The 19877-nt window shown below is 46.9% G+C and overlaps 1 protein-coding gene across 1 annotated transcript in view; it reads left to right on the forward strand.

The window, feature by feature from the left end:
• Positions 1-19877, forward strand: part of LOC135897362 (nose resistant to fluoxetine protein 6-like) — a 133881-nt gene that overhangs the window by 99388 nt on the left and 14616 nt on the right. Inside the window, exons 12-13 of the mRNA XM_070538891.1 lie at positions 2060-2180; positions 11921-12110. Of these exons, the coding sequence (XP_070394992.1) occupies positions 2060-2180; positions 11921-12110 (311 nt within the window). The remainder of the gene's footprint in view (positions 1-2059; positions 2181-11920; positions 12111-19877) is intronic.

The raw sequence follows: 19877 nt of genomic DNA on the forward strand, positions 1-19877 counted from the left end.
TGGACTCTGCCGTCGTGAACATACCGTGCTTTGTCGAATATGGCTGGGGGAGGCGTTCACCAAGTCTTTTGCTTTCCGAATCGTATGGGCCGACGACGCCTCGCGTGATGACTGTGGTGACGAGGAGACTCTTCAACACCGTCTTTGTGAGTGTCCTCGCTATAATTTACAGAGACGATCACTACCAATCGTGATTGCGCGCTTTGACCGAAGTCTTCTCACAGAGGAACTTATTTGAAGATGCCGCCATCACAAGCCATTGCAGCAGAGGGCGACGAGGGCACTGTTGCTGTTTTTGAGGGTGACAGAATTGGACAAGCGGCTGTAGCCTGAACAGATGTTTATAGTGCTGCAAGTACTACTGTGTTGTGCGGTGGCAGTATGCGGTGACAGTAACCGACTGTGATTGTATGTCTAAGCTCCTTTCTTTCTTTATCTCTACTTTGTTATCACTTTACCTCCCCCTACCCTCTCTCCCCAGCGTAGGGTAGCAAACCGGATCTTCCCCTCTGGTTAACCTCTTTGCCTTTCCCCTTTCCTTTGTCTGTCTCTCTCTCTCTCTGTTGCCTTAGCACAGCAGCTCCGTGTGCTACCCATTCCACCATGTCTACCATTCTACCAGGTCACACAGGTTGGTGGGCAATCGGTTAGACACATAGCTGACAGGTCGCCCCTGAAAACTGCGTGAAGTACACAAAGAATTCCCATTGCATTATATGAACTTATAAGAATATTGAGATATTGATACCTTTGATTTCCATACAGTCCGCCTGATTGTAGATAACATGATTCGAGGTGTGGGTCGTTCAACGATCCCATAGAGCCGTTGCTTTTCTGACCTGGCGCTTTTATGAAGTTAGGCGAAAACAATGTTAAAAATTATGGGGATTTTACGTGCCAAAACCAGGATGTCATTATGAGGAACGCCGTAGTGGGGGAGTCTGGAAATTCGCACCACCTGGGGTTCTTTAACGTGCACCGAAATCTAATTGCACCAGTGTTGTAGTATTGCGCCCATATGGAAGTGAGGCCACCGTGGCCGGGATTCAATCCCGCGACCTCGTGCTTAACAACCCGACACCATAGCCAATAAGCAACCACAGCGATTACGCGAAAACAGTGTATCGGGTGCTTGAACGACCACGTCTGGAAATTTAAGTAAAATTCCCCCATTTCACCGTAAACGTGAGAACAAACATGTCAAGAATGGTGTTGCTGTAAGAATTACAATGAACGCACCTTTACTCTTCAGCAATGACAGGCTTAATTTCCGCATGTGCCACTTACTTTCTAGGGCAATTAATTTAAACTTATGTAGTGAGTTTCATTAAAAAGATCATCAAATACTATCTAAATTCCTGCAGTGCACGGGCACGAATACTGCGCCGTCAAAAAAAAAGCAATTTATATTTACAGCGCCATTCTGACGTATCGTTTAATGTTGATAGTACGTTCGTGTCTGTTCCGCAGAAGAATTTGTTCTAAGCAGACTTCATGCGCATAAATCTTCTGCCACTTAAATGTATTTCCAGAATGGCCAGTGTTCGGACACCCGTTACGCATGAGAGCGATATGTATGAGAACTAAGCGACCGCTGCGGTGATTGCCGATCATGGATGTCCCTGACGTAGGAGGAGCTTGATAATACCGGCCCCGAACCTCAAAGATTACATGCTCATACATAAATCGTACGTGTCACCTCTGCAGTGATCATCAACCAAAGGTCTTTGTGTATTCTTGGCGCGCCGTTATTAACTCGGAGTCGTTTATAATAAGAACCGCCGGTGACTTCAACCACCTCCCTGCCCTTATCACTGCCGTCCGCGAGCTGTTCTTAAAATTCGCGTATGCATATATTGGCTCTTCCCTTTGCTTTCTGTGGAGTACTCGGAAGCTAGATAAAGCGGTGATCAGGATAAATTATCAATGAACCAATAAACTTTTAACACCTTCGTTGAAACACCTGGCATATGCAGCTCATTTATTGGAATGCATCATTCAATGCTGAAAATAATTTTTTTTCTAATATTTTCTTTATTTTTCCTCTCTATTCTTGCAGAACATTATTGAGGACTGGTTACCGCTACTACTACTACCCGTTCTACCATGCCGTGTGCTATTTTTCCGGGTGCATCACGTTTTTCTTGGTTGCAAGGTTCAGGGAAAGAAAGATGCCTAAGGTGAGTTTGATATCAGATCGAGTACCGTACTTTTCCTTTGTAACGGGCAATGAATGGCGTAAAAAAGTAATTGTGCTAATGCATAAATGACTCTTAGAGTTCATATAAACATAAAATGACCTTGTGTACTAATGTGAGAGACTTCAAAGGAGTAATCCAGAATCCAGCTAAAGCGAGTGTGAAAGTATTGAGAGTCTAAGGAAAAGGCAAAAAAAATATAAAGCCAGTGATTTATTCACCATGCGTCGAGTACAGCTAAAGCTTACTCGTCAGTGCCCCGGTAGTTCATAACAGTGCAACTGCTTTCATAGGCTATCGCCGCTCGCCAATGCCACAATTTGCGTGCCTCGCAGAGTTTCACACGAAGGTTACTGGAGAAAAATATGGAGCTGCAATTAATCGTTTAGCTCCCATGGGAATCGTGGACCATAGGTCATTCTTCCTACAATTTGAAATGAATTATTTCACTTAAGCAGACGCTGCAGCATCTTGCCTTCCCCTTAGGGATTCAAATGCTTTCGTGTTAGTTTCACAACCTTTTTTTTTAGTAATTCGACCTTCAACGTTCGGGATAACTTATGCTGCGTGATTTTAGTGCCCAAATAAATCAAGATATTTCTGCAGTATCAGAATTGCTTGCAGTTGGGTCACGTAGCAGATATTTGTATGACAGTGGCGGTATGTTCAAGCAGTGCTCAACCCCACATGATGGTATTTTACCAAACGACTGTAATGACGCGCCCAAACTGCAGGCACCACACCAAAAGATATCCCTGGAATCGGGAAGATGCGGGGTGTTTGTTAGCAGATTGTAAGTGATGGCTCCACGCGCTGGCACGCCACTACTTCTAGGAGAAAATGACCCACCCGCCTCCGACGTTCCTCCAAGGACGTCTCACAACACCTTCCTATAAACGGGATGTCTCACCACGTCGTATTCTCATTTGCAGCGAGATATTACTAATTCCAGTTAGATTACTTTTTCCTGTCTCCTCCCTAAGGAAGAAATGTTTGAAAGTTTCATGGTGTCTCAGAATAAAAACATTAATTAAACTGTGATTGCACCTGACACGCAGATCCACCTTCTCTGCCATGGTGGTAACGGAAAGCTCAATTTATTTAATATTGTAACTGAACAGAGAAGCTCGGAGCACATCTCAACGGAATAAGTCCATGCCATTTTCTGATTAAAAGCAACACCTCAAAAGCAAACTGAATCTGCTTGCTTAAGAGGAGTATTTCGGAAGGTGGAATTAGGTTTAGCGACAAATATCTTTTTTCCTTGCTGAATAAGAGTAGCAACCTGGACGAGTTCCTTGTGTACACATGTATTATGGGTGAATGATATTCGTTTTTAACCCTTGTTCAATTCAGCCACACATTTGTATCCTTCATCATGGAGCCTTTATTAGATCCAGTGAATAAAACCATGGTGTTAGAGTGAATAAAACGCTTGTTTAACTTGCTTGCATTAAAAGACCCATCGACGATTACGATACTGCCTAATGTGAAATTTGCGTGCATCTCTATAGACCCTTTCCTCCGCTTTGTGTGTTGAGGACCCCAGACAACTTGCCATCCTGCATTTTTGGCGGTTAAGTTAGCCAAGAAAAAAAAAATGTGGGCAGTTTGCACTAGCGGTGCAAGGCTGGGTCATAGCTCAGCTAGTTCTGGCTTTGCCTAAGTATTGCTAGGTTTTTTTCAAGTTTTGCAATGTTATGCATGGCTCGGGTAGGTTCATACTAAGTTCATGTTGCTAGGTTTTGCTAAGTTTTGCGAAGTTATGCATGGCTTGGTTAGGCGCATACGAATCATTGCTACGTTTTGCTAAGTCTTACGAAGTTATGCATGGCGCAACTATGCTCATAGTGATTGGCTAACTTTCGCGAAGTAGTTGCGAAACCATACACGGCCACTCCGGTAAGCCACACAAGCCGCAGCATGTTACATGCATACAAGCCACAGTACATGCATCACAATTTATGATGTACAGTGCTTCATTGCCAGTCGTCATCATCGTCGATCGGGTCCTCGCCCTCCGACCATCGTTGTGGTTGGTGGCGTCGGGGAAGGCTTCGCGAAGCACTTGCAAGGCAGTGCTTCGCTAGGTTCTGTTCTGCTCAGTTCTGTTCTTAGCGAAGTTCTGCTTCGCAAAGCTCTTAGTTCAAAGTTCCGCGCCGAGCTCACCATGGAGAGATTCACGTAGAACCAGAGCCGGTCACAGACGCGGCAGCATATGCCCGATCTCTCTGCCGAGGTAGTCGCGCTGGAAGCGGCCGTTCGCACCTCCCATGGATTTGCGGGCTTGGCGTTGGAAGTGCTCGGTGACGCGCAGGCCCGGAACCGATTCCCGGCGGCGCCGAGCATTCAGTCGGCAGCGTTCGTTGTCTCTTGCCCGAAACTCTGGATCCTCGTCTCAGCGACGGCATTTGCCGGCGGCGGCCTCGGCCCGATGGGCAGGATCAGCTCTCCTTCTTCGATCGTAGTCCCCCTGAGCCACGCGCCATACTTCCTTGCAGGTCACAGACGCGACAGGTGTGCCCAAACTCCATGCCCAGAAATTCGTGCTGGAATCGGCCGTTCGCACCCGCCGTTTCTCGGCGGCCTTGACGCTGGAAGTTTTCGAGCAATCGCAGGCCGCGATCGCTTTCTCGGCAACGTCGAGTGTTCAGGGGCCGACTCTCGTTTTCCCTGGACTAAACTCGAAATCCTCGACTCGGCGCCGCCTTTTCCCAGCCGCAGCTTCGGCGTGGTGTTACGGATCAGCTCGGCGGCAACCCATCACTCCTCGCTTGGCAGTATGGCGCTTTTCCTGGTAAGCCGCTTTTGCGTCGGGCGTCCGGACTTTTTGCGGTTTTCCAATGGCAGCAGCACGTAGAGCGCAGAGTAGAGGAGGCAAGAGGTGTGCCGCCGCGCTGGCTCGAGATTCTACTCGCCTGTAATGTCACTACTCCGCCCTACGCGCGTGGGGTGCGAGGAGGTTACGGGGCTCGATGCACTCGCAGGTGGTTGCTAGGCAACGTGAGGGGGCGCAGAGCATGGCTGAGTTTTCTGGTAACGCTCCGCGGCAGAACGAAAGCTGAAACAGCTATTCTGTTAAAAGAAGTATTTTTTGGCACAGTACACTATAGGCACATATTCTTGATGTGTTCAGATAAAAAGAATGTACGCCATGCGTCGAGCTCATGAATGGACTATTGTTTGAGGTACTTCACAACAAAATGCACTTGTCGAACACTCCAACTGTACAGCAGATCTGGTGCCAGCTGAAGAGTCATATAAGTTTAACAGCTATAAGCTGCAGTTGCCGCGATGCTTATGCAAGCATAATCTTTACCGGGAAACACCTGCAGCGAACACTATGTGAGAAGGCGAGCTTTCTGGTTCTTTCTTTTTGCATTCTCCTGCTAGGCCGACGCCGCCGCTAACGTGGAAGAAGGCGAGCTGTTCGTTTTTCTCCCTCCTGTTCCCGATCCTCCCACCCACGATCACCTGGAGGTCCAGGAGTGATCATCACAAATAATCGTGAACATATACGAAGGGTATCTCATATGCTTGTGATGACAAAGCAATTATATAAATATGAAATACATATTTGAAAATACACTTTTCTGTTATTGGCAATGTATATATAAAAAACATCCCTTGGATCTCTCTCCGTTCACCCAAACACTGCGACATGTATACGAAGTGTGCTCCGCAGGACAAAAAACGTTTCGTGTTGTTTGGCTTCCCGAAGAGTTTTGCCATTCAAGTACGTACAGTTTCATGCAGCACTTTCATTCTTTCTTTTCAGAAAGCTGCGAACACCTAGCTGTCTCAATTCCTCATTAGATAACTTACCTATACAAAATGTGGCTTTACAGTAAGTTTAGGAAGTGTGTGTGTCCTGTTCCTGGTGTTGTACTTATCTAATATTTCACATAATTTGTTTATCGGCAAAACGTTTTTTAATGAACAAGAAAACAGTGAAGTGAGAGATCAAACTTTTGTTGGTCGCAACAGACTGAAACTCATTCAAGTTCATGCGTTATGCTTATTTCACATTTTAAAAGCTGCAGGTGCGAACACTGCCTATCTGCGTTTGTATTTACTGATGCAGTTTGTCTTTTATTTTATACTGTAAGGGCTTGGTATATAAGTTCTCATTCTGCCTGAAGAACCTCCAGTGGAACTATGCTGCACAGTTTGTTGTATCGTAAATAAATCACTCATTTGAAAAATATGTTCTTTGTCTACAGACAGTTTTAATTTAGGCTACGCTATACCACTGCCTGCGCTATAGAATAGCGGGTCGTCCTTGCGCATGCACAGAACGCTTAACTGCACACAGCGTATAGCGTACCCATGCTATTTCTTAGATTTAGCATTACCCCTTTCGTGCAGTGTACGTAGTTTACGCAGTTGACGTAAAACATGGCGGCAGTCCCGGCTGCCCGCTTCGAAATGAATTTAACATTGCTTTTGTAAAATTCACTTCGTTCATAGCAAATGACTGTGTAAGCGGCTTTCGCTTAGTCTCAGGCGGCTTCGACGACAGACTATTATAGATAACCTTGTGGAGTGGAGTAGCATAGCAGCAATACGTCGAGTAATAAGTCGAGTAATTACTCGACGTATTGCTGCTATGCTACTGAAGTCACTTTTTCAACTCATGTTCTTTTTTTTTATCTTTTGGGTTACTCGCGCACTGACCGCCTGAGCGGCTCTTCTAATGCCACAAAAACATGCCGCCAACGACACCCCTGAATGCTTCCTAACCTCTCGCCTCCCCAACGCCCTTCCATGCCCCCGTCTTTCTTTTTTTTTCTTTCTTGTTCTTTTCCTTTTTTTCTTCTTGGTGTCGCCCTGGCTTTTTTTCTCTTTTCTTTCTTTTTTCTTTTCTCCCCGCGTTCCCACTCTCCCGCTCTTGTCCCCTCGTCTTGGGAACGAAGCTCACAGATGTCGGACGACAGCGCTCATTACCTCTGAAGTATCTCCCTTTAAAACAAGCCGCCAGCGACAACACCCGCACGTGACGTCATTGCACTAACCCTTTAAAACTAACATGCCGAGGATGACGAGGCCGCCATTGACGAAGATAGGTCCTCCTATCGAAACGTTGGCTAGCCTTTCTGAGGCACCTTATCCCCGTTTATAAACTTTATACCACAGTGTGCTATTCCATCTGTCATCCCCTATATATGGAGCAGTTGATATAATTAAGGCAGAGGGATTCAACTAACACACACGATACCTAAATCTGAATTCTATCTCATTCGATATAATTAGATATGCAAGTGTACAGTCCATCTGACCTTGCAACCGCTTCCTGGCACACACCTCACTTTGCCTGACACTCAGTACAGTAGCGTCGTGCCCGCTTGATACATCGCGTGCACTTTTAGAGTCGGTACGGTGCTTTTTTTTTATGTTCACATAACTAAAAGTTGTTAGGGCATGAATGCGGCTCGTCTTCGGCACGGAGAATTCCTTGCATTCCAGATTGCAAAGCGCTCAATGCAGTGGTGTTGATCAATAAATGTAGTACAAGAAACAATGTGCAAATCGCTGTTATTCCAGGTTCATTTAGCTTCGAAGCCATCCCCTTGCATTGCTCGGAATGGAGCCCTTGTCAGCTTCGATACGCCGGTAAAATCCTGTCTAGTTATGCAACATTCTTCAACAGCTCAATCGTTCATTCGACGACAGTCGCTCTTTATCAAGGTGGTTGTAGCGTTTCGGCGGCGCGTGTCACATTCCGGCGAAAATGCAAAAATGCTACTTTGAGTGCGCGTTAAGGAACTCCAGGTGGCAAGAATTAATCCGGAGCTCCCCATTACTGCGTCTCGTAATGCACAGCAGTTTCGGGATGCTAAGTCCAATAATATGAATTGCTTTACCACGCTTCGATTTCTTTGCTCCCTTCCTTCTTATAAAGTCGACTGTACTGCAGGCGTGGCAGCTAGTCTAGCCAGTGTGTCGCTGTGCTAATCTAGCAGAGTGTGTCGCTGAGAAAATTTGATCACATTGGGCCGACAACGACGCAACCAACGGGCGTGAGTTGTCGCGCGATGGGCTTTCTTGTCGACGGCCCCAGTAAAATTGGCGTGCCGACCATGATCGCTCGATGGAACCCCGAGCGATCGGCCGTCAAACGGACAACACGATATCCGCAGCACATTCGCTTGTATATATATTTGTTCGTGCTCAAAATGCATCGACATTCCTCCGAAGTTGAAATGCGCGAGCTTCAGTCCTCTCAAGCCGTGCACGTTAAGTTTGAGCCTATATATATGTTGATCCTGTTTAGCGAAGGTTGGGCTAAGCCTGGCCCCGTCGAGTTCATGCACCCGCTACTGGTGGACCTGAACTTAAAAAATAAGCACCTAGGACGAAGGAAACCGCCCTTATAGTTCAGTTGTGACCCTATAGCGATTCGATACGAACTACTCTTCACTTCGCATGGCGCGTACACAATAAGTGGCAAGCGGTGACACAGTGCTGTGACAACATCCTGTACTTGCGTCAACGTTCCCGAAGGCTGCTGGTCGCATTCGCTAAGTAGAGATTGGTTCTGTACTTATTGTTATGCTGGCACATTTCTTAACTCCAGAGAAGCACTATTTACCTCTGCGTCAAACAGGAAAGAAGAGACAGTGCATTCGGTACAACAGCATATACTCGCTCAGTTACCAACGGTGTCAGCGATGGCATCCGCGTTTTCGCGAGAGAACTACACGGCCTATAAGTGAGGGCTTATACCGGGCACAGTTTTCTCTAATAACATATTATGGCACGACAAACTGTAAGTATGATGAAATTAAACAAATGCGAGAATCAATAATAATAGCCCATAATATATGTGTCTGGATCACAGTTGTCGTTGTTTAAGTGTCTCGGCCGCTCATATTGACTCGTCTCAAGGTGGAACAACGCAGCTCATATGCCCAGATATGTATGTTTTGCCAGCGGCCGTGGTTTTGCTACGTTTTGACATTATTTCGCATCAGTGACGCACCGTTTCATCAATATCCGAAGGTAACAGCGATTTGTGGCTGTAGATATTGATGTAAACATATCCACCACTCTGGCAAATCCGACGTGAAAGGCTGCGATAGAAAGCTTCTTCAATCTGCGAAATGTTTGCTGAATGTGTAAAAGGAATACAAAATGCGAGGTGCCCCCAAGCGCAGGCATAAGCGACAACAAATTCCAAGACAGCCGCGTCGGTAGACGGAACTCAGCGTGGCATTATCGGCCGCAGTGTTAGCACAACAGTGCACTCGGGTCTGTTCACTCACTAATCGATGGCTGAACGACATGCCGCCCAGGAGTAGCCATTGATAATTAATCGCGGCCCACGAAACGCACAACCGACGCACAACCGACGCACACTCAACTTGAGCGCAGATACACAAATGCGTTGGGGGCCGAATTTAGCTTCGTCGACGGCTCGTAGCTTTGTGCGTACTGTGTGTTCTCGGTGCTGAGTTTGCGTTGAAGCGATACACGGCGCGAAGGTCATTGCTCGTTGCTGCTGCCGCGCTTGCTCACGCCAGAATTTCGACAGCGAGTGTCCGCGGTCATCCAATGTAACGTGTACAGGTTTGCCTTGCGCTCTCACATGTTTGTTGATTTAGTAAGTAAACATTTACAGGTTGACACGGCCGATGAAAATACTATCCTTACTTCGTATGGATGTCTGCTAATTTGCTATCCCAATCGATGCTTCGCCTTTCTGGCGAAACTGCGACTTTTTTATTCGGACGGATTGTGACCGAATATAAATTATCTGTAATATCCAATGGAATGACCCGTATACCATATAACAGTAATTTACACTACGAAAGCCTTTAATTAACATACTTCATGCTTTCTTTTATATGGAGGAAAAGTCCAATGTTACGAGTTTGTTTTACATGTTCTTGTTTCACATTTCGCTTGAAATAAAATCATTTCATCATATCTTTCCTTCTTAGAAACTAAAATGTAGTACTGGAAAAGAGCATTCGCGTTTATATGCGGCTTACATATTCTTAAAGGATCTCGATAGCCGTCGACAATCTAAGTTGCTTTGAAGACAACTTAAAAAAATTGGGCAGAAATTCTGGACATCGACAACCAACGACTTCACAGCCACGAGCTAGAATGTAGCGATGGAACGGTACATTCCGCAAATATGGAACCAGAAAGCATAAAACTGGAATATAGTCGGGGAAATGGATCCTACAGGGCAGAATACTACAGAAAGTTTTTACTTTATGATAAGTTTGTTAGAAGTTCTCGATTCAAAAAGCTGCGAAATGCAGCCTAAGAGTGCCAAAATGCTCTCATACGGCCGCAGTACACCTTCCATCGGCATACAACCTAGATACTTTCGTCCTTTAACATGTACCAATACCGTCAAGAAGGATGGATGGCGTACAATATTCATTAGAGAGTTTTAGAATAGGGGCCCCAAACGTTTTGGGGCCCCAAAGAAATAGCATCGAAGCCACTGCGCATGCGCGAGACGCAAACTGCGTTTGGGTTTTGCGTTGTGAACGCTATTTCACCGATTTAGCGGGAGCTCAAATAGCGTTCCCAAAAGCTTTGCGTCAACAAACATGGCGGCACCCATCGAAGCGACGGCTCTAACCTAGCACCAAACTGGGTTCGATTCGCGGTAACGCGTGAAGTTCGCAAGCTAGGAGAAGTGACTGCGGTTATCGCTTCCTCTCAACTAGCGTGTGTTATGAAGATTGACTCATTAGACGACGCTGATTTTGAATTCGATTGTGGATTTTATGGCTCGTAGGCCTAACACGGCTAAGCTTGGCTGGTGAAGGCTAGTAAAGTTGTTTTGCTCAAAACTAAGCGCAACTAATTGTTTGCTGCTTACAGAATAACATCTAAATTGTAATTAAATGCGAATACACGAAAGCCCAAATTATTATTCCTATCATAATATGGTAAATTTTATTTCGTTATTTCTAATAGCTTTTCTTAGGCGCCGTAGTGGCGCTGTCAGTGCAAGACGCTATCCGCAAACGTAAAACCCTATTCTAAAACTCTTCACTCCTGCGTGCCCCAACGCTAACACCCGCAAAGCTCTTTGGGGCCCCAAAATATTGGGGCCCCTATTTTAAAACTCTCTATTATAAAAAAACACTCGTCTCGTAACGTCTATAATTACAGCGTAGTTGTAAAAGAAAAATAAACGATACTATGCCATCAACACACCTATGGAGAATTAAGAGCGCATCCCCGTACGTACTAGGCACGCATTCCCCATATGTCGGTACTGGTGTCTGCATCCGTTTATTTTACTTCTAACAAAGCCCTCAAACTTTCAAACTTGAACGTTTATGCATAACGACAAATCTTCTCCGAAGATCTATTTGCTGGCACAGTAATGCATGAATTGCAATATAAAAGTGGATATATAGAGTACGTCCCTGGTTTAATTTCCTCCAAACAGCGCCTCTTGAAAATTCATGCATATCTAAGAAGCATGGGGAATCGAACTCGTGACCTTGCACTCCACTGCAGAGCACAACATATATGCCTATAGCCACCACGCTGCGTATGCGCATTAAATGTAAATCGCCATAGCGAAGAGAGGCGGTGCCTCCAGGCACACACATGCAATTACACATCAAAGTTTTTAAATAGAAAGTCCAGCGTGTCTCCGAGTGCGCAAATAGACAGCATTTTTCATGCTTTTGAACAACGAAAACAGCAGCGTTTTCTTTTTCATTCCACGACCTGCTTTTCAGATGTTCCAGATAGCAGCCTGGTTTCTTGCCGTCGCAAGTGGGCTCACCTGCATCTTCGTGAAGACAGCATGGTACCGCACCGACGACCCCACTACCGAGTTCGGCAAACTATGCATGGCCTTTTTCGATCGCATCCTGTGGTCCATTTTCCTCATTTGGATCACCCTCGCTTGTGCCACTGGAAGAGGAGGTAATTATGAGAGGCCATTACGTAAAATATTTCAAACAAATCAGTTATTTTTTTTTCAGTGACGCTAGTACTGCGCTTATAGATGCTCTGAAAGATGTGCGCTTGAAAGTACATGCGGCAAAAGACGAACAAGATTTATTGACATACACATTCGAAACAGCGCAGTGAAGTTTTTAGGTGATTGTGGTACGTTTGTCATGCTGGACAATGTTTTATTCCAACATTCAGAAGAGCAACCTGTATATGTAAAGTAAATGTATGCACCTATATATGTCAAGGATTATATGGTGAAAATGTTCGAAATGTGGTTTAAGCAAATAGCCTTTTAAAAATGTTCAAAACCAATTAATTATCTTTTAAGAACGCTTAGAATCAATAAATTACCGAAATACTGTTAATTCAACTTTGGAGCTTTGAAGAATATTCAAAAGCGCGCCGTTTCAGAACTACTGAGCGTATCAAGGAACATACTTCGTAAGACGACAGGGCGTCTTGGGAGCAACGCGCTGGAGAAAGTGCGAAGTTGTCTTATTTTGTGGAAGCCTTGGGAAATTATGAAATTGGTACTAATTCAAGTTATTCTCGATGGTTCACGCAGGAGCAAAACTTCAGCCGTTCGATAACTAGCTGGGAAATGGGGATGAAACTTCGTAAAACTAAAACGCATGCTCCTAGAGACGTGTTTCGCAGGTTTAAAATCTGTATGGTTATATTGGCCGCGCTGTAGCAAACTTCTAAAGAGCTGTCAAATAAATTTTAGAACGGTGGCTGCGAACAAAGTGGCACTATGTATTTCTCCTTGAAACTTTGCACATATATACCGGATACATTCAGCACTGATAGCATCGACCGTTGCAATTATGATCCAACTGTTACACGTATAGAATAAGACTTTTATATAAGATCGTGGTGAATAATAGCCATTACATCTATTACACAGATCAACGCTGCCGCCAACAGTGCCGCCATTGTAGCTTGAAGTAGCACGTGAATTTGGTGCACAAGGGCGTCGAAAAAGTTCTACTGGAATCGGAGACGCCTCTTTTTCCGTGCTGTGGCAGCAGTGTCTTTGTGACGCCAGAAAACGCTCGTTTCTTAGCTGAGTCCCGTAGTTGATTATAGGTACATGTTCTTGATGTGCTGAAAAATAGGTCAAATGCCGCAAGCGTCGAGCGTATGCATGTAGCATTCTTGTCGATTTATGAGTCAAATTTATTTAGGAAGCAGTGTTTTAACCATGTAGCAAAACTGGCGCCAGCTGGAGCGTCCTATACGCCTCGTGCACCGCCTATAGAGGCACCACTGAAAGCCACCTAGCGGGCGCTTCCAACAGTACGCGCGGGAGCAGTAGCAGGCAACCCTTTGCAGCAAGGATGGCTGAAGTTCGCGGCTGCGATTTCTCCTTTGTTCGGGCGCCAGACTACTTCTGCGGTGACAGCTGTAGGGAAGACGCTGACCTCTGTGGGGGCGGGTATGAACACGATGTGACCGGTGTTTGGGACAACATGGTCCACATAGGTGCCAGGTGCGTCCCACAGACAAACGCCATGAACCCCATTTACATGAAGTGGAGCGCATGTTAACTAGCCGATAAATTTTGATCAGTAATGCGATGTCTCGATCGTGTTTTTTAGTTCTACCCTTGACGTAATACTGCTTCTGTATATCAATAATAAGCACCCGTCGTTAGTGCAGACATATATGAAACAAATTAACACGGTGCGATGTCTGCATATGCCGTTGTGATTTTCTGCCGATGAATACATGTGACATCGCCGATTAGGTTCATTCAAAGTAGCCTCAAGAAGAGTAATTGCGAATTTATTGATGGAAATGCGTACACTAGTCAACGAAGTCACCAAACGCACGGGTTAATAAAAGTGTGTGTTAGCGCTGTACCGCCTATGCAATTCGCTGCATACGCCGATGAACTGCCGTTCCCGCTGCAGTTGTTGCAATTTTAAGTTCCCCAAGGGAGGTGCTTGGAAACGTACAAAGCTAAAGTCTGACTAACTTTTCAGTACTTTTTTAAATGTTACTAGAGAGAGGTGCCACATGATATATATTTAAAGGCAGAGCAGCGCCAGTCAGAGTAGACGAGCGCTGGCGGCACGGCCGGGTTTAGTCCTCTGCGGAATAAGAATAATAAGAAAGAGTTCAATTGAGCACAATATGCACACGCAAGAAGGGACCTACGTTGTGAAACAAACAAAGCACACGGCGTGTTAAGTCTGCTCAGACACCATCGAGGTGTGATGACTTCCCGAACGTGACGCGAAGTTTTCAGCAAAGAATAGAACAAAAATACAATATGCAGCAACTATTAGCAATTCACACCCTGAACTACCTATTTTCTAAACACATTTCCCAATAAACTACAATATCTAAGATGCCCTCGGGCGGAAAGAATAAAGCTGCTAAAGAGGCACTTGCTTGGTATTATTCCGATAAGGCACAGCGTTATTTATACCCTTTACAAACAAGGCAGGGTGGAAACGTCGCAGTTCAAAAAATCTACAAGAGAGAGAGAGAGAGAAAACAAGGGTAGGAAAGGCAGGGAGGTCAACCAGAACAGCATCCGGTTTGCTACCCTACACTGGGGGAGGGGAAAGGGGAATAGAAAGCGGAAGAAAGGGAGAGAGTAAACACTGAGTTCGTGTGGGAGGGACACCAAACACAAGGACACTATAGACGGTCTGTTAAGCCCGTGCACTTCAAGTACTGCACTAGTGCACGAATCGCTTTTCGAGCCAGCGAAGGGTGTGGCCACGGTCCGAGTATCTTTGACTCGGTGAAAGGTCTCGAGTCCAGTCTGTGTAAAGTTGCCCGCAGAGAGAGGCGTTGGACATCGTAGCGAGGGCAGGTACACAATAGGTGCTCGATGGTCTCGTCGTACCCACAGGAGTCGCACATCGGGCTCTCGGCCATTCCCATACGGTAGGAATATGCGTTCGTAAACGCCACTCCCAGCCACAAGCGACACAACAAGGTTGCTTCGCCGCGGGAAAGGCTAGATGGCGGTTGTAGCCGTAGCGTGGGGTCCAGTTTACGTAATCTGCAATTGAAGCCACTTGAAATCCAGAGATCTTGGGACTTCTTGCGCGCAAGTCGGCGAAGTTCTCTGGCAGCGTCCGACCTCGCCAAAGGTGTTGGACGCGTCTTGGTATCCTCGTGGGCACACCGGGCAGCCTTGTCAGCTAGGTTGTTGCCGACGATGCCACAGTGAGCAGGGATCCACTGAAATATAATGTGGTGTCCTCTTTCCAGAGCATGATGGTGCAGTTCCCTGATTTCAGATGTCATTTGCTCGTAAGTTCTGGGACGTAATGCGGACTTGATGCTGTGAAGGGCTGCCTTAGAGTCACAAAATACGACCCATTTCTCTGTTGGCTCTTCGGTGATGTACATCATAGCGGCATGGAGAGCTGCAAGTTCTGCCGATGTAGATGTAGTCGTGTGCGACAATTTGAATTTAGCTGTAACGTTCTTGGCTGGAATGACGAATGCGGCCGTTGAGCTGGTAGGTGAGGTCGAACCATCAGTATATATATGTATGCGGTCATCATACATCTGGTGGATTAATAGGAGCGTAAGTTGCTTCAGAGCCGGCGATGGATGATTGGACTTTTTTGTAAGGCCAGGAATAGAAAAATTCACTTGAGGTGGTCGCAGGCACCACAGGGGAGAGGAAGGCTTCGCCGCCGGTGTAAAAGATACCGGTATGTACTCTTGATGAGCGCTAATCACTCGTGAAAAGGTCGCTTGAGGTCTGTCTGCTGGTAGGGAGGCCAAATGATGGTCGGGGATCCTTGACAGATGGCGAATGTGCGCTCTGAGAGAGTCGACAGCTACATGAGTCTGGATTGTATGGTCTCCTGCGATGGCGATTGTTGCTGCGGTTGAAGTGCACCGAGGCAGCCCTAAACACGTGCGTAGGGCTTGACCTTGTATGCTCTCCAAGGCGCGAAAGTTCGTCTTGCATGCACTTGACAATACTGGTAGGCTGTAACGTAGGAGTCCGAGAAACAAAACCCTGTACAGTTGCAACATAGAATGGACTGGTGTACCCCAGTTTTTCCCGCATAGAAATTTGAACACCTGAGCAATGGCGACGAGCTTCTTCTTCAGATAGGCGCAGTGAGGGCTCCACGAGAGGTTGCGGTCAATGATGACGCCCAGAAAGCGATGTGTCTTAACATAGGATATAGCTTGACCATCGATGGTAACAGGATACGATGACATTTGTTTCCGCGTGAAACCAAGTAATGCGCACTTTTCCGTAGACACACTGAGGCCTTGTTCTCGGAGGTAAGAAGCCGTCATGGTTGCCGCCCGCTGAAGCCTGGCTCTTAGCTGAGGGCGAGTCACCGCAGAGGCCCAGATGCAAATGTCGTCGGCGTATATTGAGACATGTACTGTCTGCGGTAGGGAATCCGCTAGTCCTACCAGGACGAGGTTGAACAAAATAGGGCTCAACACTCCACCCTGCGGCACACCACGGCAGGTGTAATGGTCTGAAGTTGGGCCGTCTTCGGTCTGTAAGAAAAAACGCCTGTCAGTCAAATAGTCCCGAATCCATTGATACATCCGGCCACCAACTCCAACAGCCTCTAGTGAGTTTAGTATGGCCTCATGGGCGACGTTGTCGTATGCTCCTTTTATATCCAGAAAAAGTGCCGCAGAAAGGCGCTTGAGACTTTTTTGATTTTGGACCCATGTTATGATGTCAATGACGTTGTCGATGGACGTGCGACCTCGACGAAAGCCTGTCATGGCGTCCGGATAGATGTTGAATCGCTCGAGGTACCATTCCAATCGAGCAAGAATCATTCTTTCCATCACTTTGCCGATGCAGCTCGAAAGCGCAATCGGACGATAGGATGAGATCTCAAGCGGAGACTTTCCAGGTTTCAGAATGGGGATCAAGCGGCTCGATTTCCATTCTTTAGGAACTGCGCCATTCTGCCAAGACTCATTGTAGTACTTGAGCAGCTCATCACGTGCGTCATGTCCAAGGTGGCATAGGGCAGCATACGTGATGCCATCAGGTCCTGGTGACGAAGAACGCCTGCAGGTCGCCAACGCAGCATCGAGCTCTTCGAGGGAAAATAGCACGTTTATTTCTGGTACACGTGCCTCAGGGATGTCATTCAATGCTGCGTCAGTAATGATGGCCACGGACCCAGCAACCCGTGCACAGAACTCTTCAGCCACTTGAAGTTCCGAGCGGAGTTGGTAGAGGGCCAGAGCAGCGAAGGGCTTCCTTTGATGCGGAGATGAGCGAAGACCCCTAACCGTTCTCCATATGTGCGAGAGCGATTTTCTGGGATCAAGTGACTGACAGAATGTTTTCCATCGCTTATCTTCCAATTTATCCATGCGACGCTGGACTTTCTTTTGTATGCGTCGTGAAGCCCTCAGATCCAAGACGGACTTCGTGCGCCGATACCTCCTCTCCGCCTGTCGGCGTGCCGCACGCAGCCTCTCAAGTTCCATGTCCAAGTCTGTTCGCCTTGTTGACCTTGTAAGCGAGCAGATGGATGTTTTCATTGCCTCTGCGATTGCTTCTTCGATGGTGTGTGAGAGGCCTTCCCGACATGTGTCATCCATATCATTCTTAAATTTTGACCAATCAACTGTACGCAAGACGGTAGAGGAGCGTTGCTCAACTCCTCTAATCTTTATGTATGTTGGAATATGGTCGCTTCCATGTGTTTCTATGTCCGTAAACCATTGGACGCTTGAGGCAAAGCGCCGTGACACCAAAGTTAAGTCCAGGCAGCTACTGTAGGTCGTGCCTCGCAGAAATGTAGGGCTGCCGTCATTCACACAGCACAAATCATGGTCAGCAGCAAAGGAGGCAAGGCGCCTGCCTTTGGAGTCAATTTTAGTGCTTCCCCATAGCTGGTGATGCGCGTTGAAGTCACCTGTGATAATCCAGGGGCCATTGTTCATCAGTAATATTTTCTTTAGTCGTTCGCCGTCAAAGTGACCCGCTGGGGATATGTAGGCTCCAATTAGTGTAAATGACACATTCTTCTTTTGGACATTTAGGCAGACATATTGGTTGTCGTCATGAGGCTCTATCGCGTTTGCGACGTATGTTAAGTCCGTGCGGATGTAGATGATCACCTTCGTGCTACAAGAGTTATGAATGAAACAAGTAGCAACAGTTAAACATGTGCGAAGCCTCGCATAAAATAGATGTAAGAACGTCAAGTGCGCTTCAGCTGGTGCGAGGATTTACCGGGCCACATAAAACCAACAATTTCAGTTCTTGCAAACTTCAGTAGTTTTAACATACAACACAATGCGCTTGTGCAGTCGTGCTGCGTAGCTTGCACAACGCGGTAAAGAAGGGGAAAACATTCCTCCATCGGAGCGCTAAACGTGTTCCTGTACGGCCTGTACGGCCGACCTTTCCGTGTATAAGCGACCCCCATTCTCTGTGTTTGTTGGCGAATATAAAAGATCCTCCAGGACGCTCAACTCGATTGAGTCTTCGATTGCAAGAGTTTGATGTAACGATTGTGCACATGTCGGGACAGAAACATAGCGACGCGGACTGTCTTGCTCACCCGTCGGCGCAGGCAGCATCGATCTCGATGAGGGCTGCGGTTTTCTAGCTGCTCTGGCAGTATCTGAAATAGCCCAACAGCAACGAGAAGAATTACAGCTGCGACCACTCATCGCTTACCTTTAGGGACGCAGCTCATTATCTTCTCGAGAATTCGCACATCACGTGGCATCGTTCTGCCTCCGCAACGAAGTACTATACAGGTACAATTTCCCGTCAAATGACACCAGCTACCTCCTTGTGCCCTCAGGGCTCCACAAGGAAATCCTACGCGCTTGTTACCACGACCCTTCTGTCCATTTGGGCTTTACGCGCACATTGATCAGAATTCGCCAGTACTACTGGATTAAACTACCGAAGACTGCGAAGGTCCATGTGAAGACGTGCCGTGATTGTCAACGCCACAAGATTCCGCCTATGCAACCAGCCCGTTTTCTCCAGCCTTTTATTCCTCCAAAGCTTCCCTTTGAACAGGTTGGTATGGACTTACTCCGTCCATTTCCGATGTCTTCTGCTGCGAACCGATGGATTGTGGTCGCCACCGACTATCTTACTCGGTCCTGCGAAACCAAGGCAGCCACCGCCTTTGACATTGCGTTATTCTTTCAGAACATCTTTCTCCGCCATGGCGCGCCAGCCGTAGTCATCACGGATTGTGGCAAAGCCTTTGCAGCACAGCTTGTGCACGAAGTCATGCAACGAAGTGGCACTGCGCACCGAAAAGCTACTGCGTACCATCCGTAAACCGGCTAAGTGAGCACTTAAACAATGCAATAGCTGACATGCTGTCGTGTCTGACGGAAGGACAGCGCAACGGTTGAGCGAAACAATACGGCTTTATTTAGCCATCAACTTAACGGCGGGCGAACTACCCGGTTCTATGTTACAGGAAAGAAAGCGCGCGCCAGCTTCAATGATGACGCTTTTAAGCACAACCACAGAGTGTTAACGTTAGCGCTGCTACTACGGCGCATGCCTAGTTGTGACGCCTTGTCGCCTAGGGGCGCGACAGATATCCCCCACACTTACTTACTGTCCCGAAGTAGGATTAGGTGCCGTAGCGGTCGGCAAGTCCGCGCTGACGTAGTGGGTAGCGGCGACCCTGTTCGGTGGTTTCCCTGGGTGTCGTCGGCTGTTCCACAGGCTCAGTAGGGCTGCTAGCGCTAGTGGCAGCTGTGACGTGGTCTTCA

The sequence above is a fragment of the Dermacentor albipictus genome, chromosome 1 (assembly GCF_038994185.2).
Source record: "Dermacentor albipictus isolate Rhodes 1998 colony chromosome 1, USDA_Dalb.pri_finalv2, whole genome shotgun sequence".
NCBI classification, from domain to species: domain Eukaryota; kingdom Metazoa; phylum Arthropoda; class Arachnida; order Ixodida; family Ixodidae; genus Dermacentor; species Dermacentor albipictus.